General features: G+C 31.5%; 1 protein-coding gene across 2 annotated transcripts in view; it reads left to right on the top strand.

Moving 5' to 3' along the window:
* The window catches only part of LOC128389272 (adenylate cyclase type 2-like), a 38420-nt gene extending 15655 nt beyond the window's left edge, over positions 1-22765 (top strand). For both annotated transcript variants that reach the window (XM_053348809.1, XM_053348808.1), the window contains 7 exons: positions 12088-12215; positions 13796-13954; positions 16240-16372; positions 18809-18985; positions 19227-19441; positions 20707-22036; positions 22106-22765. In XM_053348809.1, the coding sequence (XP_053204784.1) occupies positions 12088-12215; positions 13796-13954; positions 16240-16372; positions 18809-18985; positions 19227-19441; positions 20707-22036; positions 22106-22246 (2283 nt within the window). In that variant the 3' untranslated portion in view covers positions 22247-22765. The remainder of the gene's footprint in view (positions 1-12087; positions 12216-13795; positions 13955-16239; positions 16373-18808; positions 18986-19226; positions 19442-20706; positions 22037-22105) is intronic.
* The last annotated feature ends 1661 nt before the right edge of the window (positions 22766-24426 follow it).

Here is a 24426-nt window from a genome sequence, read left to right as displayed (position 1 = left end):
ATTGTAACAAGATAGCTTGTCAATATACTGATGATGTAAGTTCTCAAGATTAATGTATTGATGCTTTAAAATTTCTTCCATTCTCATAATGTCGTAGTTTGAAGATGTGGTTGTATCATTTAATTGGAAAATGGAACTTCCGGTGGAAACTTTGAACCTTATTTGATCAGTTCGGCTGTAGCAGTTTCTAATATGATCACATAGAAAATCATAGTCACCAATTACATCACAATTTATGTTGATACATTTCACATTAAACTTGCATAAAACACTTTTGTTGTCTTTGAAATGGTAACAATCCTCAGGACAGGTCATGGTAAGACAGTTGAATTTTTCTCCATTCAGATTGATTGAGTTTGTTGTTTATGAGTCGCTTCGATTGTTAAGTTTATATAAAATAATCAGAAAATAAGCCCATTTGGAACAATACCTTAGTTCACAAGACGAACAAACTACAGGATCTCTAACCAAGTGAAGACAGAGAACACAATTGGTTACATAGATAAAACCTTATTAATGGAACCAAGTGCTGAAGTGGCAACTTCAGCATTAAACCTCTTCCGTCTATTAGTATTGTCCACATTTATAACAAACATCTATATTCCTTAATGAAACAATATTCACTATCTCATACTTAGGCAAGGGTGACATTTCCATACTTCAAATTATCAGAATAAAACACCCGAAACAGTAAAAGAACAAGAGAATAAAATCGCAATTATCATCAACTTAAGCAAAAGAACCATAATGACTGTCTTCCTAATCTCTCATTACTGCCCTTTTATTTAAAAATCCGTTTAAATACAATTCAATAGTTTCTATATGAACTTTTGATTATTATACACTCAAGTCTCATGTCTCTACGACTTTTAGTTGCTGAGAAAATCGCAAAAAACATCGGTTAAAATAGATGAGTTGCCCTGTAGTTGAAACATTTTCATCCAAAACCTCTAAAAAACTTTACTTCCGACAGTTGGACGGTAGTTTCCACTACCCACTTGTTAACTGGAAGTGGTTGTTATTGCTAAGGTAGTGGTCGGTATGGCAGCTTCCGGTAACAATAGCACCCTTTTTTACTACTAAAAAATGAGAAAAAAGTCATAATCAAAAGTTAATAGTGGTAATTACCAAGATTAAATTTTAATCAAGACTTCCGAGATCAATTGAAGATGATTTCAGTTTGTGAAACAACAATTTGAGCTAAGATCAATTGATCATGGCTGGTGAAACAAGATTTTTTAATACTCTAATTCAATCGATCTGAACTCTAATCTGATCCGAGATCAAGACTTTACCATGGTTGGTGAAACACAAAAGCTGTGATCAGCTGATTTAAACCTAGACTCAAATTTAATTACGGTTGGTTAATACGGGCCAAAATCCTTAATTTCTTGTAAATTCCCATGCAATCCTCATCAACATAATCTCGAACTTTATAAATTTGATCTTCGGTGAGTTTCATAGGCCTTGTTTCTCTGGGTAATTTCTTTTCTCCATTAACTTTGAATCTTCTGATGATGGAACTTATTGTGTTGATGTTAACCTTGAATGTTTCAGCAAGATCAGCACATCGATAACCCATTTTGAAATTTTAATAACTAATTCACGAATTGATGGACTAACAATATTATATTTTCCTATGTTGAATGTTCAATGAAAACTCGCTGAAAAAAAATCAACAAATTGATATCAATTAGGAAAAACAAGAAATAGTCATTTGCAAAGCAAAATGTTATTTATACTGAAAAACACGTCAATATAAATGTCAAAAAGTTAAAGTTAATCCCTTTGACCTGAAGTGATGTTTTCTCAAGCAAAAGAAGGTGAATTCAAATGGAAAACACTGTATTGATGACTATCGATAACGCTAAAGATTATGTATATGTTTTATTTTTATTAATCTGAATTCCTGAGAAAATAATGGCTTCTTATTCTTATTGAATTATCATGAGAAATGTAATCAGAAGATAGCCATGGTTACATTAGAAAAATATCAAATATGAATCAGTTTCGTTTTCTACAGTTATCCAACAATATCTGTATAACTCATGGGAAGATGAAAATTGTCGGAATAGAGCATAAAAAGCAAAATAATTTAGAAAAATATTCTTATAATTATTCAGTAAATCAACTTGACCATGAATCAAATATTTTGACCGATTCCAAATTGATGTTTCCATTATTATGATAATATCCATGATCTTTCCCAATCAACAGTGAGGAGTCAAAAATGAGTCAAAAAACAGGTTGGTTGGGACGTTTTGACTCAATTTTGAGTCAATCTTTTTGACACGAATTGAGTCAAAATTGACACGAATTGAGTCTTTTTTGAACATTTTTAGATCATTATTTGACTCTAAAAATGGTAAAAGAGACTCAATTTTGACTCTTTATTGACCAGTTTTGAGTCATTTTTGACCTTTTTCGGACCATTTGGGTTTGATTTTTAAATTCGCGAAGATTCATCTAAGAAGATCTTATGAAAAAGCGAAAGTTGATCTTTGATTCTGCGATTTTCTTAAGGTGTAGAAAAGAAACTTTCTCGCGAATTGGATAGCTAATCATCCTGGATATTAGAATACCCGATCCATATTCGTTCGAATTTTTAATTCCTAATATATATTATAATTGATCATTTAGACCACACACGTGCAAGAAGTTTGAAAGTTGAAAAATTATTGTTCATTGAATTTTAATTGATCAATACTCAAAGAAGAAAATAACAGAATAAATTTCTAGATGTGATTTTCACAGTTCATAGATATTATTATCAGGAATTATCAAGATCTTCATCGGTGAAACAACTTATATCAAATGTTTTTGAAAAACTTTCATTGGACGATTCTTGATTATTCTTTCTGGAAAGCTCGTTATTTAATGAACAAAGTTCCTTCATCATCCTTCTCCGAACAGTTTTTTCCAGTTCTTTAGAATATGAAAATATCTTTGATTTTCTGAATAAGTGATCTAAGAAAGTAAGAGTGAAGGAATAAATTCAATGATCAATCATTCAATTCATTGATTCAAATTCAATGTGGTTCGAATATCTTACTGAAAAAAGCACGAACTCTTTCATGGCCAAGTTTATGGTCAGATTCACCTTGGAGCTTAGCATTAAATGGGTCTTTAAAGCTCCAAATGAAAGCAAGAGGATACTTGATCTTACAACCATCTTTCTTCTGAAAAAGATCTTTGAATTCTTTTTTATCATAAAATCTTTTTCCAAGAACCACATCCTCGTAATAACTTTTAGGGAATGATAATTTCACAATTGAATAGGCCAGAGAAGGAGGATTATTAGGTTTGGCTTGTTTAGTAGCAGCTTCAAAGATCTAGATCCAATTGAATCAGACCTTCGATGAAAATCTGATTCTATTGAATTTGGTAGAAAAGTGTGAATATTAATGATTAAATGATCATATCGTCATTTTATGGTTGAAATTGTAGTAAAATTATGCAAAATTTTACCTTTTGGCTGATTTTATATGTTGAATCTGTTTGTGGAACAATATTATAATTCTCAATCTCATCTTGCTTTTTATGATCAATGATCTTACGAAATTCATTCAAAGTTTCGATTATTGAAATCAGTATGCAACCAGTAGTATCAAGACTTGAAAGAACACTTTTTCTCAAGTTTAGTTCAGCGAGTTGATTGTCAATCTTTTCCATGGCAAAATCCGTCGATGAAAGATCAGGTGAATGAGCGTTTTCAAATTTCTTATTTTGGTCAACCTTCAAGGCTTTTTTTGGTGGAGATTCTTGTTCCAGCACCTCTTCATCAGCGCTTTTGGTTAAATTCTCGTTGATTACACTAACGTTTTCGCATCTTGAAGGAGCAGCAGTTTCTGAATTCCTGAAAAAGATCTTCCAATTCAAGTTTATTTAACACACGAAAAGAAGGAATGTCATCTTCATATTCAAGCGGGCAGTGTGAGAATACTATTGCTCCATTTCCTATTTTTTTCATCTTCGGAAGACCTTTCCATGCTTTCACTGTTATCAAGTTTTCTTGGAGGCAAACTTTAAGATCAAATGGAGATTCTGTGAAGAAGATATGATCAATTAATATCACGATCTTTGAATTTAAAAGAAACTTATGAAGACTCACCTCCTAAAGCCATAATGCGTCCACGAAAAAGTATTTTTGATGAAAACTTGAAACAATTCATTTCATATCGGAAAATATTCAAAAGGCAAATTGATGTCATTTTCTATGAAAACTGATTTTTCAAGTTTCACCAGTATGGGTTGCTCCACTTTTTCACCATCACAGTTAATGAACGGATAAACAATACCAAATAATAAACTTTGATCAAGCCTTGCAGTGATATCACGTGTTGATTCAGGAGATTTACTTTTCGCTGATGTTCCAGATTCCAGTATCATATCAAATTGTGTAGCTGTCGGTTCTTGATTATGTTGATGTATTGCCTCAATTGTAGTAGAAATTTTCGGTCGTTTGAAATTTCCAAAGACTTTCAAATTTTTTTGCAGCCCGGTTGAGGTTCTCAACCCAGAAGTAGATGGAAAGGATTTCACTGAAAGAGAACTTTTTGATTTCGAACTTGAAGAATTTGGAACATGATGTGACATATTGAACTTAAATAATAGAACTTAACACTTTGATTATATATTGAAAATAATTTGGTAAGTAGATTTATTCGTATAAAGATCTCAACTTGCGTTGCTATGTTTGAACACTAATTAACTGTTTTTGAGATTACTTGTTACATTTTGTGAATATTATTGATTCAAATCGGAAACCGAAAAATTGAAAGCTAAAAAATGGGAAATTTCCAGAAAGTAAATAGTTTGACATCATTTGATTAAATTGTCAACCAATGAAAAGCAACGGATGCTCTCAAGGGGAGAATGTCAAATACCTTGAATAATTGGTATCCTTGAAAAGGTGAAAAAGTAATATAATTTGGAAAATTACCCAATGAAAGCTCTTGATCATTTTTTTGAGGGAGTTTCTGTTGCAAGGTCAGATTGAACTTGTGATTTTGCTGCAAGCAATTGCTGCAAAAAAACTGCATTGGCTGGATCTGTCAGAAAATCCAATGTTCTTTGATCTATGACCTTTTTTGGAGCATCAAGAGAACCTGTTGATTTTGTTTCCGAAGTAGCCGAACTATTTGATGCTTCGTCCAAATTTGTTGCTCTGATTTTCTTTGCTTGTACAGATACAATTTCTGTTTGCTTTCTTTTCTGTAGATTTGAACTTCCAGGAATTGGTTGGGTTGCTGGAATTTCAATTTCAGTCTCAGCGAAACTTCTCTCAGATTCACTTGCAGCAATACCCGACTCATCAGAAATTTGATCTTTTATCTTAGAATTCTCTGTTTTCGAAGAAAAAAAGTAATATTTAAATTTCAAATGAAAACGACATTATGTTAGTGTTATTGTTTTCTTACCTTCTAACGGAGTTGATGACCTGATGTGAGATTCTGAAATACTGTCTTCATTCTTACTTCCAAGAGAAGGATTCGATGAACTTTTTTCGTCTTTTTCAGTAGAAAACATTGGATTTGGTGGTGAAACAGCTAGAAAATCTGGTGATTGGTTTTCTTCTTCATCATCAAATACAATTGTATCGAGAACATCATCGTCATCGTCGAATTCAAACTCATCACTAGTTGTTGAAAGTTTAGTTTTGTTTTCGACCGAGTCTGATTTTTCTTCAGAATTTTCGCCAGTCATCCGCTTTTTCAAATCATCGATCTTTGAATTAATCTCAAAAGTATTCGATGTATTTTCTTCAGAAGCTTTCTCAATATCATTGATCCGCTGAGTTTCTTTTTGGGTTTCAACAGAATCTTGAGTTTCCTCATCAGGGCTGATTTCCTTTTCTCGCTCAGAAGATTGAATGTTCTCATGAGGCTTTTTTCCTGGAAAAACTTTTGGTTGCAAGACATTTTCATCCTGGGTTCTTTCTGAATCATTCATATTTTCATCGTATTGGTTGCTTTTAGTCCCAATATCTTCACTTTCAGTTGCTTCGTCGTCAGCTACCTGATCATCGTGTTGTCTATGATCTATTATTGGTGATCCAACGATCATGGAAACTTCGGGCATGATGATTCCTGATTTTCTCGGAATATTTTTTCCATGTTTCACACTTTTATCAGAGGATAAATGTTTCAACTTACGGCTTTTAGGAGGAGGTATTACCTCTTCATCGTCATCATCATCGTCATTTTCTTCTTTATCACTTTCAATTTGTTCATCGAAATCATCCGAAGAAGTTGTATCCATGTTATCCCAACCTTTAGTAGCCAAGATCTTTGTTCTTTTATAATGGATCGCTTTCGAGAGCACAGTTCCAAGATGCTTCTCAGTACCAGAATCATAGGATTTCTTGCCGCATTTTCTCATAGTGTGATCGAGAAGTGCCTGGTAACGATCGAACCCTCGTCGCTTATCAACTCCACCACATACTGGATACTTGAGTGGATCTTCATGATTCCATAGTTCAAGAAGGATTTGACCACCAGATCCTTTCAAAGTGACTCCTGTTATCCAATGATCTGGGAAACAAATTTTCGCAAGTGTAGCTATAACTTGAGAAGGCTCTCGATCTTGATAAGCTGACGGAAGGAGACCAATAGCTTTTTTATATTTCGAAGATTTAACCGGTAACAGACCTTCGATCATCATAATATTTCCACTTTCTTTTGTCTTGTCTTCTTCAGAAATGATTCTCACATCACAAGTGTTAGATGTTTCACTCAAAGATTCTAACTTTGGAATTGATGTTGATCTTTCAACATAATCAATAATTTCCAACAAATTAGTTTGAATCTGAGCAGATTCAATGAAAAATAGAAAATATGGTGAAGTTGGAGATAAATTGACCGCCAAAGATTTATACTTCTTAATTCTATCTCTAGTGATATTAATAAGTTCTTTCAAGGTTCCAGTATCTTGAGAGATTGAAGAACTTTGATTCTCGAAATTTGTTTCACATTGAACTTGATTAGGACCAGAATCACTTGATGCGGGCTGAGATTTCGTAGCGGGACAACTATCATCTGAAACATGAATAAGCTCATGATCAACTTTTGAACCTTTTGATGACTTTTTCACTGAGCTGGCGTGGTTAATGAACGCGTTGAAATCTTTAATAGATACTGGCTTGAAACTTGATTTCTGAATTCGATTTACCATGATGTTGGGAACCGAAAGCCAGTGTTTAATTTTATTGGCTAAACAAGGAAGTTTTTTGTCTTTAACCTTGTAACAAAAAGCTTTGTAAAGGGCCATAATATCTTGAGAATCATCTAAAGAACAAGAACAAATTTCAATGATCTCATTAAACAAATTGGCATAAAAACTTACCTCCTACACAAACTATCATCGCTGGTAAAGGTTTCCCCCCAAAAATTTGAAGATGAACAATATTGTTCGTATGAACTCTATCAGGTCTAATATCTTGAGGAATCATATTTTTTTGGATCTTGAATCCAATCGGAATAGATTGTTCAGTTTCACCTCCATCCCTGACTCGGGTTAGGGCAACAATTACCTTTTCATTTGCCATAAGGCTACACAGTGAACCAATTATCGTTGTTTGATTAAAAAGAAATCTTGGTTTTTTCTTACTCTGTCGGGCTGAGATTCTTAGGTTGTAGCACTTTCTTTGATCAGTGTCCATAAAATGAAACTAAAAACACTCTAACAAATCAATTTAAGATGGTTGTTGTTCACATGTAAACTGCTAAAAATTGAATTAACTAAAAGCACTGATTTAAAATTGATTTAAAAAAACAACTTCCTTTTTTGATTAGATAAAATTTAATCTAATTTCTTTTTTCCGCCGATAAGAAAAAGATTGTGTTACCATAGAAACAAAAGAGAATAGAATTTTAATTTTGTTCTATTCTAAATCTCATTTTAGAATAGAACATGCTTTTTTTCTATTCTAAATATAAGCTTTTTTATTAATTTCAGTTTAATTCTAAATTTAAATATTGACCACCAATTAAAAAGTTATTTGATCCGTTTTCTTATTTATATTTGTGATTGAATCTCAATAATTAAATATCAAATATGTGTTCTTTGTCAACAAGAAGTGTCAACAGAAAGAAAAGAAAATCTCATTGTTATCAACAAATCAATTATATTGACTCTTTGCCTGAGCTTCAAGTTTCAACATCATGTTCATTGAGTGATGATGAGAACCATTTGACAATTGATGATCATGAATCCCATGAAGAATTTGAAAGTATAAGTTCAAGTGAATTTGATTTTTCCGAAGATGATGTGTCTATGCGATTCATTGATCAAAACGATTACATTGAAGTCTTAGTTTCAGCGCTTTTGAGTGAGTGTAAATTAACCTTAGCCGCTGGTGAAAGAGTGATCAATTTATTTAACAATGTGAATAGACGATATTCTCGTGATCCTGTCATTTTACCCAACATACGATATTTTTGGGAAAAAAGATCCAAGAAAAATCCAATCGGGGTTTATATTTTATGTGAAAAAAAACACAGCCATGGTCCTTTTTTCGGTGAACCTTCAAAATATGGCTCATTCGAATGCGATGGAGATATTTGTGAAGCTAATTTGAAAAATGATAGATATTTTTTACACATTCAACTCAAAGATCAACTTCTTTCTCATCTACCAGTGATTCCTGATTCTCAATGGACAAGATCTTTGAATCAAATAGAGACTATTGACATTTCCAATGCAAGACTTGCTAGTGCTTGTAAAGAATCTTGTCTAAGTGAAACACCAAGAATCACCTTAACTCTTCACTCTGATGAAGTTGCTGCTGGAAACAGCTCATCTGTTAAAATTTTCCCAATATTCGTGTCAATAAATGAGCTTAGACCTGAATTCCGGAGAAGACATTTTCTCTTAGTTGGTTTGTTTGTTGGAAAAGTTAAGCCCGATGTCGCTAGTTATCTTGGACCAATATGCGAAGAGCTGCAGTTACTGGAAAAAGATCCAATAACATGGAAAAATGAATCACAACATGAGATTCAAGCAACATTTCATGTCATTGGACTAGTTGCCGATGCTCCGATGAGAGCTTTTTTGCGTAGTGTACGCCAGTACAATCACATCCATGGATGTGATTGGTGTTTACTACAAGCTTCTACATATCAAGGATCAAGATTCTATCCAAATGTGGCAGAATCAGAAATTCAACAGCTCAAGAGAACACGAGATGATTTTTTACTCTTTGAAAATCTACGTTCAATTGATCAAATAAGCTTCAGTCAAGAGCAGCTTTCACGTTTTTATGGAATCATTGGTGGATCTCCCCTTCTGAATCTCGAAAGTTTCAATATTGTCGATGGCGTGGCGGTTGAGTACATGCATTGTATGATATTAGGTGTTTTTCGTGGGATGATTCTTAAAGGATGGTTTGGTGAAACAAGTTCGAATATCTTTGAAACACGAATCGATAAAAATTTCTTTAGAAAAGAGCTCTCCCGAAGAATTGTTGATATCAAGGTTCCATCAGATGTAACAAGAAGACCAAGAGATTTCGAGCAAATCAAATATTGGAAGAGCTCGGAGTATGATGCTTTTCTTGGTTATTATTCATTTGGAATCTTGAAAGGCCTCTTGAAACCAAAAATTCTAAACCATCTACTATGTCTTGTTAGAGTTTTACAGCTTTCACACTGCTCTCCAGTTGATCAGAATAAAATATCTGAATTGAAAAATCTTATATTCGAGTTTCAAAATGGTATGATGGAGTATTATGGTAAACCATTTATGACCTACAATCTTCATATAATGACCCATTTACCTGATTCCGTACAAAATCTTGGACCAACGAAAAATGTTTCTTCGTATCCGTTAGAAAATTATATGGGATTATTGAAAGATAAAGTTCGGCGATCATCGAATATCGCACAATCATTGGTCAGAATTTTCATCAATGATTTTAACTACGATGTGATTCTAAACTCAATTTTAAATTGGCCTCTACTTGAAAAAGAAAAAAAGGACTTTGGTCTTGTTTCCAGATTGAATTGGAATCCTGATTATCCTGATCGAACTCTCTTAATTAGAGAGAATAATTTTCCTTCTGATACCACCACGAAAGAAATTCAAGAAAGAATTGGTTCCTCAATTGATTCAGCTTTTTTTTTCTTTAAAACGATAAGAATCAATGATAAACGTTTTTCAACAAGCGAATATGGAGATGATAAGCTGTGTTGTGATTCTGTGATAGAATTCGATCGAAAGTTTTTCAAAATTCTACAAATTTTCCGTTCACAATCAACGATATTCGGATTTTGTGAAAGAATTGAAACAGCTCCAATCAAAATAAATTTCAAAGGGATCTGTGGATCATATGCCTTCGAATTACCCCATTTACAAGAAGTGAAAAGTGTTGGGAAAGAAAAAGAAATCATCAAACTGACTGACAAGATTCGTAAATGTTTCATCATTCAAAGTACCAAGTTCCACTACAAATACCATAAAGATATATTAGTTGAGCCGTTTCTGGTCAATTATTGAACCTGCTTAAAAACGCGTAAAGCTAAAGTCCAGAGTCATTTCCAGCTGTTTCGAATTTACTTCACGTTCCATGATACTCTGCCAGTTTTCTTCCATTTTCTCTCGTGATCTTTTATTCTAATTTTTTATTCATAGTTTTTGTGTATTTTAAGCATCAGTGATCATTTAGAGATCAAAAATTTGGTCTTAAATTGTGAAAATTCAAGTGAAATTAGTGTTTCTTTTTTCAATTCTCATTTAAAGCAAAATCTACGAAAAAAGCTAATTTTCCTGAATTTTTTTCTCTTTTCTCTATTCTTCTTTTTTGTTTTGATTTTTTTATTCATTGGATTGTTTTTCCCCTCATCCTCATCATCATCATCACCTTCATCATCTTTTTCTGTGAATTTTCATCTATTATCTTCAATTTTTCTCTATTTTCAAAATGGTCAAATGTAAGTTCTCTTAGTGATAAAAGCTTTTTTTGTTCATTTTTCAGTCGGTTTTAAAACGCTTATTTTAATTTTAATTTTGATTTTAATTTTTCTAGTGATTCAATCTCAACTTTCCGATAAATTGCCTTCAAAGATCATTAAAAGATCCATAGGAAAGAAAATCAAAAGAAAGATAATCATCAAAGAAAAAGATTTGAAAAAACATATTCAAGAATCAAATAAAAAGAACCTAAAGGATCAACCATTGAGAGAAATCAACGAAAAAGCTAATTGTTTGTACGAAAAATTTAAACAATCAACCGAAGATCCAATTTTCTCAGAAGCTGAGACAATGGATTTCTCACAAGAGATCAAACCAATGGAATCACCATGAACAGCCAATGTTTTAATATCAATGATTTCTGAATCTATTGAATTTCTATTGAAAGAAATTGAATTCATATTCCTATGAGAAAAATTGTTACATTTGCCTTTTTTATTCTACTATTCTTGTCCAAATCTTTTCATTGTTATCATATTCAAATTCTATTATTCTATTGCTCATGATCATTGTAATTAGATCAAATCATTTTACCAAAATTATGAAATTCAAAATTCCTTGAAAAATTTTTTCAAAATAAACAAGATACCAGTTCAAATTTTGCGCTTATTCAAATGATCAATTTTCGCTATTTTCAACCCGCGATATTGGAAAAAAAATTCGAAATTCACAAGTTTCAATTTCCCATAGACTCTATTCTGAGTACAATTTGAGTCTTTTTTTACTCTCTTTCGTTCAAAACCATTTTGACAAATTTTTGAGTCAATTATTGAGTCAAAAAAGAGTCAAAAAATTGTTATTTTCTGTCAAAAAAAATTTATATGTTGATTGGGTTGTGTCGGTATTATTTTCTATTAATATTAACGAAGAGAGTCACAAGAAATCCCTCCAATTGATCTTTATTCTCAGACTTATCGAGTATCAAACTCATAATAATGATGAATCTGAACAAATAATTCTGAGAGCTGAGGAAAAATGTTCAATTATTTAGCGATTCAATGTAATGATTATTGTAACGCTTTTTATTTCACTAATGAGTTTCATCATTTTTTAATGTTAATCACCTAATAATCATGTTTAATTATCATTCTTTCTTGTATCTTTACCTTTTTACAATAGGAATGTCAATGTATGAGAATTAAAATTCTTGGTGATTGTTATTATTGTGTCTCTGGTCTTCCGGTTTCACGTCCAAGTCATGCAATCAATTGTACCCAAATGGGACTCGAAATGATTGAAGCAATAAAGTAAGATTATCGATTTAATTTTGATAAACAATCTTATCAACATTTCTAATCAATTATCAATTCACTGGTCATGCTAAAAACAAAAGTCAATTTCTGACCAGATTCAAATAGCCTCAGGTAGTAGTGTTTTCAATATACGGTAAATCAATACCATCGACAAACAATCAGTTCAATTCAAACTTTACACTCAGAATAATCTAGTAGATCAGAAATAAAGAAAATCAATCAATTAATTGCTGTATAAATATTGAGAAAATCAGAAATTAATTCATAACAGATACGAAAAAGTTGATTAATTTTTGTTCTGATACTTTTATTCAATTGATTTTCAATAAAACAATAATATTAATTTTCAAATATTACTAATAGTTAACTAATTGCATATCATTAATCGTCTCATTTATAAGAATTGTTATATTCTAATCAACTATACAAACTTTTAATTGTATCTATTCAATATTAACAACTAATTATGGTAAATATTTGAATACTGGTGAAAGTTTATAACAAAATTTTCGCTAAGTTAAATGTTATTATTAATATTTAAATGGTAACAACAAGAATTTAGAACCTTTTGAAATTAAATCTTTGGAGTAATAATCATTAACTGTCGGTGATTATACAGCAATTAAATGGTCAACATAATGCAACAGGTGAATTGTACCTGAGAAATTTACTATTCCCAAAGAAAATTGACTGAAAAAGTTATACAATTATATCAAGAAGTAAAGAGAATGATAGATTTTTATTCATCACCTCCACTCTTTTCATCAAATAGTAACTCGAAACTTTGCATTTCGAGTTGTAGTTACCGTTAATAGATTAATTCATAATTAGGTCATTTATTATGAGGTCTCTTTTCATCTTGATTCCTTTGTTGCCAAAAAAAAGGATAAGGAGATTAACTTTCTTCAATATTATTGTATATGTGAATACCAAGAGTAAATTTCATATATAAACACCTTAATCTATCTCCTGTCATCAATCTTGATAGAAAACCTTTTTTCACCTCAGTTAAGATTACTCACAACTCTCAGAACTTTTGATGTTTATCATGAATACTATGAGTTACTTTTGGATTCATCTCATCATGAGAAACAGTTTTTCCTACAAAGGTAACAACAATCAAATCTAATAACTCAGCGGAGAATAAAAAAAAATGATAAACTATCATTGAGTTACCATGAATTCATATTTTCTGCATATCTTGCTATTTCTTGGTGATTCTTTCATCTTTCATTAGGAACTTTTTTTCCTCATTTCGTTTCAATACCTTATAGTTTTTCATTGATTCGTTTTACATCACTGGTAATGTACTTTTGAATTTTCGTTGTAGACTATTTCTTTTACATTCTGTTGATCTTATTGTTGAATTTTCCTTCTCTCTCTCTCTCGATAATATCAAAAATACTGATCCAGTTTCTTTTTGATTGCATTTTAACCACTTTCATTCATCTTATTTTGGTGATTTACTTTTATCAATCAAAATGATACAATTTGAATGTTTGACTTACAGACTATTATCATAATCCATTGTAAATGATTTTTTTTCTGCCTCTTTTTCATGATCATTTATTCAGATCTGTTCGTGAAGTGACCAAGGTAATGGTTGATATGAGAATAGGAATTCACTCAGGTAACGTTTTATGTGGTGTTATTGGTCTAATCAAATGGCAATATGATGTATGGTCAGATGATGTGACCCTGGCGATGCACATGGAGTCTGGAGGTGTCCCAGGGTAAGTTTATCAATTCCAAGAAATATTCAGTTCAAAATATTATCATCGATTTGTTCAAGAATAAAGTTTATTGATTATTAATAGAAATGGAGAAAAAATTTTCCACCAAAGCTCAAGTATATTTACATTATTAGCAATAAGTTATTAATGAATGCTATTGATTTAATTGTGTCTGAAATTTTGTCAGTTTTCTGATTGTCAAGATTAAAGTTAAATCTCAATCTCTAATTAGATTAAAACAAATTAGTTTAAACTTAAATGTAAGAATTTCTAGAATCCTTAATTATCTTAATTGATTGTAATCACTTTGATTTGTTTTACCTTTAGTCAACTGACTTTTAGGATAATGTGATTAGGATTTTAATTGTTACAACTATTTATTAGATAATCCAATCTACCTTCAACATCAAAAATGAATTTAATCACCTTAAATTAATCTGAATTTGATTATTAATCATTTACTGTTGTTTTGTTTGCTCCTTTGGTCAATTGAGATTGAATTGTTAATCTCATCGATAAAGTGAACAATTTAATGATTAGATAAAGATTTAAGGCTCAGGAAATTTAATCTCATTTTCAGTGAGTGTAAACTTTTTTTTTCATGAGATTATTTCATGATAATAGGTAATCGGGAAATCAGCAATCAAGGTCAATATCAATGGAAGAGGGGACAAAACTGTATAGCGATTTGTTAAGAAAATAACAGCGACGAGATTGTTTTATTAACGATTTCAAGTTATCTGCAATTAATTGAATGATATACTTGATGTTAATCACGATGTTTCTGGGTGAGTTTTATAGCTGATTAACTTTCAATTATTCTCATGGAGACAGAATTTACTTGCAGAATCTTTTCCATTAAAGATCATCTTCCTTTCAGTTACAGAGGCAAATTTCAAGGTTAGTTGGGTTGTTCAGTGTTGACACTCAATCTAACCTACAAAGTGGATTATATCTGTCGACTTGATAATCTACTAGAAAAGAAAAACTAACAATAGAATTTATTTATTAACTTTTATCCTTCCGTTTGTGTGAGATGATAGAAATTCTTAGACATTGAAATGAAAATTTAATCCAGAATTTAGGATTAAGAATGAAAAACAAAATCTCTTAGTAACTAATACACTTTACCTAGGAAAATGATATCAGATAAAATATTCCAAACATGAGTATCTCTCGTTTTATCCACTCTTTGGAAATTGTAACGGTAAAAAAGTACAACGAAAAAGTCCAAAAGCTCTTAGTTCGAGTTCATATGCTACATGTAATTATAGATGAAAAAACTGACCTCAAACATCAATCATGAGAAGGAAATTTAATTGAAACAATCATGATAACTTGGAGACTCTGAGTGTCACACTGACCTTCAATTATTTCATTTTCATGTCAGAATACTGAGTTTGAATTACCAGACAAGAGATTGTGATAACAAAACCAAATGATGACGATGAAGATGATGAGAATGGGATGAGGATGATGATAGTGATGATATAGATGGACAAAGCATTTGACAAAAGATTAAAGGTTGACTCAAGTAGCCACTAAACCATTGAAACCTGTGAAGATGAAAACATGAGTTGAGAAAAAAAGTCTTAAAATGAAACTGACCAACTGAATTCTATTGGATATTTTATATTCTATTGAACCATGAAATTGGATTTGCTTCTCATGATAAATATTACCGAGAAAGAAAGAAGCTAAAATAATGCACAAGTATAATATCATTTCATTATTATCTCTCATCTAATAATAATAATGAGTAGGAAAAAAGTTCTTAAAGCTCAATTTTCCGATTCCATGATAACTGATAGCCATTAAAAATCATCATCATCACAACTAATTTTATTATTTCAACTTTTCCTTATTATCGGATACAATATTTTCACAATAGTTTTAACCTCATGTTCTATTGGAATTATTAATAAACTTGAATCAGAATTTTCAATCGAGTTCAAGTTTTATTCTTTCATCTTTAAGTTATCATTAGATTCTGAAAGTTTCATTTAGTATCTTCTAAGTTTCAATAATCTCCTTTCAACTGTAAGATTCAATGTAAAGAAAACACTATTATAGTTGTTATTAGATTTTCATGATTATTTTTCAATCTGATTAGTAAACTGTTGCTTGAATTACATTCACTTAAATTAATAGCATTTCATTTGAATCAACTGATATCAATTTATAGCGGTTATTATGATAATTGCATGATGATATTATCTCAATAGGAAAAATTTAAATTCCAAATTTTCAATTCAACTATTTTCTTTTTCCTGATTTATCAAAAGACGAGTTCATGTTACCAAGGCAACTTTACAGTTACTCGAAGGTCGATACAAAACGGAACCCGGAAATGGTCATCTTCGAAGTACTTATTTGGCTCAGCATCAGATTGAAACTTTTCTAATTGTTCCTGAAAAGGTAAGTTAATTACAATTGATTTTTGCATTCGGTCAATTTTGTATATTGGACCATAAGTATGATTGATTCTTTCATGGTCATTAGTTTATCATGAATTTCCAGGTTTAACTTTTTTAATAGTTCTTCTTCCCAATATAACAAGACTCATCTAATTGTGCTTAGAATGACAATTAGATTTTTATGACAACAATTTACTTGTTGTTTAGTTTTCTAATTGTCTTGAGTATTTATTCAAATCAAGAGCCAGCAATTAGTTTGCCAACTTTTTCTCATAATAGGAACTACAAATGGTCAGTAAACTCGGTAAAACAATTAGCAGAATGATTTGAATGATTAACTAATTTCCAGAGTCGCAATTAAAATCTTAGAACCTGAAGAGATGAAAAATTGTCACCAAATCTTTTTTTACCCTAATAACCATTGAGAATCCCAATGAACAATCAACTAATGATGACAAATGAATCTATTGGTACCTTGACTTTTTCACTCGATCCAAGTGTAATATTGGTAAATGATACATGAACAATTAAATGTTGATTAGGTGGAAGTCATGTTCACTGAAATTTCAAGAAATAATTAATTGTAACAATTCATTTCAATTAGTTGTCGAGATAAATTATCATCATCATTACCATTCATTGATTACTATAATTATTATACAATAATCAAAAGAATTAATATTTGTAATAATTAGCTGATTTCTGTTAGTTTTAATTGGAAACCTTAATAATGAGAAGCAATTTCTTAATTGCAATTAGCTGAATTTTAACGACATTGATCTTTTACTTTCTTATATATAATATTTTCATTTCATTCTGATTGAGTAGTTGATAAATTTTCTTGTTTATCTTATGGTGATGAGAGACTATAATCATTCAGCTCTGATTAAATTGATACAATTTATTTTTGGTCAGTGTTTATAATCAGCTACTATTAGTTAATTGCTCTTTCAATCAAGTTAAGTAATCAAAGAATCAAGAGAGAGAGAGAGAAATAAAAAAAATCAATAGAAAATCAGTCAACTCTAAATCAGAATGCTCATCTATCTGTTGATTTCAGGGTAAACTGAACATAATGTTTTTGACTTTAACCATAATGTATATTGAATCTTCATGTTTTCCTTCAATCCAATGGTCAACTATTGGTCAGGTTGGGGTATCATTTTTACTGGACAAAAGAAGGATAAAAGTTTCAGCTGATTGCAGAGTAAAAATATTAAGTTTGCTTGATAAATTTCTCGATAAACTCAGGAAACTGTTGAATAGTAAATTGAACTTCCTTTTCTGTTTGCAATTAAGTTTAAGTAAAAGTTTTAAGAACAACTTGAACGAATTGTTGAGAAATCTTGAAATAATCATAGTATTATATTGTTCATTGTTCATTAGACTATTCAGTAATTCAATTGATAGTCTCAATAATCCTTATTCAGTGGGTGGGAATTCATGTAAGTCAAAAAGGTTATAACCATTAAATTGAATAGTCTACTAATATTATTGTTATTATATATCGTCTGTGGTAAAGGTAAACAGAATTCAGTGAATCAGGGTGGTTAATTAATGAATAGGAATCATGTTAGCACCGAGAATGGGAGATTAAGAATACTCTGGATTATTGAAAATAATTGGACCATAATTTGAGACTAAATGGTTAATGATATTAAGAGGATTTAATAGTAGATTCAATTCCAAGTGACCAACAGTTATCATATTAAAGTCAATGATTCAAAGACCATTAAAGTTATCGTCATGATGATAATTATATTATCATGGTGAATGAACGGAAAAAAAACTAATAAATGTGTAAATAAGTTGTAATAAATTGGCTCAAGATATGTTATCTTGGTATAACTAGTCAGCCAATTCTTACATGAACTTAACGATGATGATGATTTCCATCAGTAAATTTGATTCATTAAGTTTACTATCAACGTAGACATGGATTATTAAGGTTATTAAATATCATTCGATTATCAATTATTGTTTAATATAAGCCAAAGGGGATAAAGAAAATGTTTTAGTGAGCATAACATTGTAACAATCAAATTGAATTGCAATTTTATCACAATTAAGGATAGCAAACAAATATGAGAAACCAAACTCATTCAAACAATTTCCTTCTATTCATTCAATGTACCGTTAACTTTTACTCTTTAAATTCAATTCCTGTTTCCATGGTGAATGGAAGTTCCCATCATATGGAATGTCATCTTCATCATCATCATGACTCTGAATATTGTAAAAATCGTAAAGTGATCAACAATGAAATTCACACCTCGACATCTCTCTCTCTCTCTCTCTCTCTCTCATACCTATTAATATATTAATATTATTACAATGTGAATGAACGTGAACTTTTCATGATCAGTTCAGCATTTTTCTCATCTCATTTTTGAAATTTTCATTCTATTTTTTTATTTCCTTCTCTATATTTTTCAAGGATTCTCATGATTCAAATAGTCTTTCAGAGCATTACCATGATGGTCAATGTTTGAAAAGGAATCCAATGAATTCAAGTTTTGTAAAACGCAAAGGTAAATACATGGAATGCTGGGGAAGTGACAAACCCTTTTCAAATACTTCAGAGACAATATTAGCAAAGAATATAAGATTAACGGTAAGTGATAATACTACCAATGGATTAAAAATTTACCAATGATCCAAATCAATCAACAATAAATTCTAATTCAATGTAACATTATTTTTTTACTCTTCCTTCACTTAATCATCTGATTCCATTTCTTACAATTTAATTCATTTTAATTAACATCCTTATATACCTTGGGAATGTCAACTTACTCATCTAAATGACAAATAAACATGACCCAAAATCTTTTTCTCATCTTGATGACAACCAGAGTGTCGCTTTGATTGAAACTAATCTACTTCCTAATTCACATTTATGCTGTGATACCGATACCCATGAGATGAATTCAATTCTGTTAATATTTCGCAAGCGAACATTGGAACGAGAATATATTATTCATGATGATAGTCTATTCTGTTATCATGTTATCTGTTCGTCCATTTCATTTGCCTTTCTCATCGCTGTTCAATTGCTTCTCCTTCCAGAGTAAGTTTAACCAAAAAATCGTAACATTTTCCATGGTAAACAACCTCAATCCTCTCAATACACCAAAGAAAAACTTTCTCCAAAATGTCTCAGAGAAATTTTTACAACCTTCGATTGGAACATCTAACCAATAAATTAGATTAATTGATTCACCATAATAATCAGCATACTTATTTCCATGTTGAACCTAATAACCTTTCAATCAAACGTCATAATTAGTGATCAATACGAAATCGATTGATTTTCATCGTAAATATCATTTGAATCATGATTAATTTGAATCAATCAATCGTCTTAATTATCTTTCAATTTATTGTATAATATTTTCATCTAATACTATCAATACATTGTTCTGTTTTACACTTTGATATTAGTAACTTGAATTTTTCTCATTCTTTTTTTTTCTTATCGCTTATTTCAACTACATGATATTCAACTAGAATTCTGATCAGTTATCGATCATGCCTGAATCCATCAGCGGTGATGATATCTTTCATTTTGTATTCTTTTTGAATCTTTTTTCTTCATCTTTAACAACTGTCATAATGTCGTTTACAGGTTATTTTTGGGACCAGAATTTAGTCTAGTAAACAAAAGAGTTCTAGAATTTCCAAGTTCTGATCATGGAGCTTATCAAATTCACTATTACTCTTATGCGAATAGGTTTAAGGTTAACCACAGTTTCTCACTCATATCAAGTTCACCTGAATAACTTTCGCCAGGTGAATAATAAGATGGTAATCTATTTTAAGAAATTTTATTCATTTTTTCTCAAATAATTTCATGATTAATTCAAATTACTATTCAGATTATCTGTTGAAAAAGAAATACTATTTTTCGCCTAATGATCACATACTAATATTTGTGCTTCTCACCATTTATCAAACAACATCATTCACCTGAGCAGCTTAATAATTTTATCTGATAAGAATATCATAGAGAATGATGAATTTCATCACCATTATCATGAGGTAAAAATCAGATAAATAATCCAAAGGAAAGAGATTGAAAGTTCTGAGTAGCATGAAAAATGAATAAAATCCCGTTTCCCCTGTTAGATTTTCATCAACTATGATTAAGCTCTGATGTAATTTTGTGTAATTTTCATTCATGAAAATTATTTTTATCATGATGAATAAGCATAGATCATCGATATCATTGAATAGTCATGATAAGTTCCACTTTCATCGCGAATCAATCAATCAGATTTAATTTTTTTTTCTACAATTTTCTTTTTCTCTCTCTGTCTCAATTTTTCCTTCTAGTACCTGGATTTCATTTACATTACTTGGATCAACAAGCACCGTACTAATGACGATTGTTGCTTACAGTGTTTGGTCACACATTCATGGCGAATACAGTTCAATTCAACCCTCCCCTGTTTCTCATCATTCATCATCAGCATCTTCCTCATCAGCTGAAGATTCATCATCTCCCGTTGAATCGTTTATCGGTGTCCTTAATTCACCTCGTTGTATCAAGGTGACTCTCTCTGTGATTGGAATTATTTTTGTCGCAACTTGTAATATACTCTCAGTAACCTTTCTTACTTGTCCATCTTCCGGTTCATTATCTTCTCCACTACAATCACCAATACAATCATCTTCCTGGACCAATCAATCAAACGAAATTACCTCAATTCATATCGATTCTGATGATTATATTGAATCGCTATCAGAATGTCAGATTATGAGGAAACACTATTATCAAATATCACCTTTTCTCACTCTCTTGACAATTTCTATTTTAATTCATTTTAATTTCCTCCTTAAGCTGTTGATTATGCTTCTTTATCTTGCCGGTTTCATCACTTCTCTTGTCCTAACGGAAACGGAAAGTGTAACTCTTGACGCCAAATTATCAAGTGAAGTTCATTTTGTTGCTCTACTTTTTGTTATATCTTTACTTTTGGACGTTCTTGATCGTCAAGTTGAATATACATCACGAAGTGATTTCCTTTGGAGAGCAAAATTAAAAGTTGAACAAGAGGAGATAGAAACCATGGGAGGAATTAACAAATTACTTCTTGAGAATATACTTCCGGCTCATGTAGCTCATCATTTTCTCAACTATTCAATAGCTTCCAATGGTTCATCAATTAAAGAGCTTTATGCAGAAAAATATGACTCGGTGACAGTTATGTTTGCCTCCATTCCTAATTATATGGAGTTTTATGATGAAAATGATATAAATAAACAGGGATTAGAGTGTCTTAGGCTTCTCAATGAGATAATCTGTGATTTTGATAAAATGCTGTTGAAACCTAAATACAGTTGCATCGAGAAGATTAAAACAATTGGATCAACATACATGGCAGCTTCTGGTCTTCAACCTGGACAAGAGCATTCAAAGGGTCCAGCTAATCGCGAAGCTCACAATGTAACCATAATGGTTGAATTTTCGATAACTCTTATGGCAATTTTAGAACAGATTAACAAGGAATCATTTCAACGATTCAAGTTAAGAGTTGGAATAAACCATGGGCCGGTTATCGCTGGTGTTGTTGGCGCTCAAAAGCCTCAGTACGATATTTGGGGTAATACAGTTAATGTTGCTTCTAGAATGGATTCTTGTGGTGTAATTGGTAAAATTCAGGTAGGTTTCTAAAAGATTTTCAAACAATAAATGATCTTCTAATGCTTTGCACCGATATCTCGTCTACAGGTAACTGGTGAGACCGCTCGAGTCCTTCAGGAAAGTGGCTACGATGTTGAATGTCGTGGACAAATAAAAGTAAAAGGAAAAGGAAACCTAACCACGTATTTTGTTAAGATAACCAATCAACATAATAGATTGAATAATTGAATAAAGAAAATCTTGAAATCGAACCGAGTGGAATGTTAAGCAATAGATGTCACTCTATCCTGTTATTTCAATCAGATTTATGATTCACTATTAGATCAGCTGAACTCGAGTAACAGGAGATGGAGCCATCAGCAAATTAAGGACAAAATAAAATTCAACGATCGGAATATTCATATTGTTGGTTCCATTGTAACCTGAAAATCTGTAAAATACTAACAGCTAATAATATTGATTAATATTGATTTCGATGTAAATTTTATCGAGTTTTCGCTTTCTATAAGCCGTAATTTGAAATTCTAACTATGCTTCTTCATTGAGATGCTGATCATGGTTATGAAACATCACCAGGGTCACATTGAGAAAAGACATATAAAGTTTGCCGACTTTCTTTCAAAAATTGAACAATTTTTTCTCTCATTGCAAAAAAAAATCATTTCTTCTACCAGGAAGAGTTTCTCCTTGAAGCAAGAGCTTTTGTTATAATCACAAGAATAAAGTTCATTCCATTGTGTTGTATGTGTCATCTTTTAATATTAGAGTGTTGAAAATTTGGTAGAAAACTTAGTAAGAGAAACTCTATGTTAGTGTCTAACAACAGTTTTTGCGAAACAAGAAGGATAAAATTTTATGAATGTAACTCACGTTACAAATAGACAAGGGAAACGTTCATCCGTGCTTAATGAAAAAATTGGCAGTAATTTACCATAAGAAACTAGATATCAACAATGAATGAAATGTCAGCATCAATTTCTGTATCAGAAAAAGGCTTGAAAGACTTTTCTTTATATTAGAATAGCCATGAACTTGACATGATGGTGAAATACTAACCTAATAAGATTCACTATAATTTGGTCAAGTTTTCGATAGAAATTGGATTATTGAGACATGTAAATTAAATATTAACTCAAACCAATGGTCAATATCATGATGACCTCATATTACCTCTATAATCGAGATGTAATCAATATCAAAAACTGTTAGTGATCAAAGAAGGAAATTATTGAAAAAGAATATGTATCATGATAATCAAATCAGAACTTTGAATTGCAAAATTGTAATTTTTACGTAATCAACAAATAGTATCTTACTTACTGATATGAAACTTACTGAATTCTAAAACTACCAATGATAAATTCACTCAATATTTCTAATACATCGACTCATTGATTAAGAATTCAAGTCAAAAGTTAAGTAAACTTTTCCATATATTGCATACATGTTTAATTGTCTGAGCGAAGCGAAGACCTTACGTTCAAAAATCAGTTTTTTCTTAAACGATAGCGAGCGTAATTTTAGTCCGATTTTCACCAAATTTTCAGGATTGGGCCAAATCATGGTGCTAATCACCTGTATAGTTTTTGGTAGAGATTGGCCCACTCCCGAAAATTAGTAATTTCTCTTCACGCTAGATAGCGAAAGCATCTATCACCTTGGTAACGCGCTACCGCGAATTACAAATTTTTTCTTTCTTTTTTCTTTCTTCCCTTTCTTTTTTATTTCATTCTCTTTCTTTCAGTCTCTTTCTCTCAGTCTTTTTCTCGCAGTCTCTTTCTCTCAGTCTCTTTCTTTCAGTCTCTTTCTCTTCAGTCCTCTCTCAGTCCTCTCTCATCTCTCTCCAGTCCTCTCTTCAGTCCTCTTCTCATCTCTCTCTCAGTCTCTCTTCTCCAGTCCTCTTCATCTCTCTCCTCAGTCCTCTCCAGTCCTCTCTCAGTCCTCTTCCAGTCCTCTCCAGTCCCTTCTTCATCCTCTCTCAGTCCTCTTCAGTCTCTTTCTTTCATCTCTCTCCAGTCCTCTCTCTCTCAGTCCTCTTCCAGTCCTCTTCAGTCCTCTCTCAGTCCCTCTTCCAGTCCTCTCTCAGTCCTCTTCAGTCCTCTTCTTCCCTCTCCAGTCTCTTCTTCAGTCCTTCTTCATCCTCCTCCAGTCCTCTTCAGTCCTCTCCTTCCTCTTCCTCAGTCCTCTTCAGTCCTCTTCATCTCTCTCTCTCAGTCCTCTCCTCAGTCCTCTCTTCAGTCTCTTCTTCAGTCCTCTCAGTCCTCTTTCATTCTCTTCCTCAGTCTCTTCAGTCCTTCTTTCATTCCTCTTCCAGTCCTCTCTCAGTCTCTTCTTCAGTCCTTTCATTCTCTTCTCTCAGTCCTTTCTCTCAGTCCTTTCTCTCAGTCCTTCTTTCATTCTCTTCTCTC

Source organism: Panonychus citri, unplaced genomic scaffold (genome assembly GCF_014898815.1).
Source record: "Panonychus citri isolate SS breed McGregor unplaced genomic scaffold, ASM1489881v1 Contig00107, whole genome shotgun sequence".
In the NCBI taxonomy this organism is placed as follows: Eukaryota; Metazoa; Arthropoda; class Arachnida; order Trombidiformes; family Tetranychidae; genus Panonychus; species Panonychus citri.
Note: the sequence above shows the minus strand (reverse complement) of the source record. Positions and strands in the feature narration are given on the sequence as shown.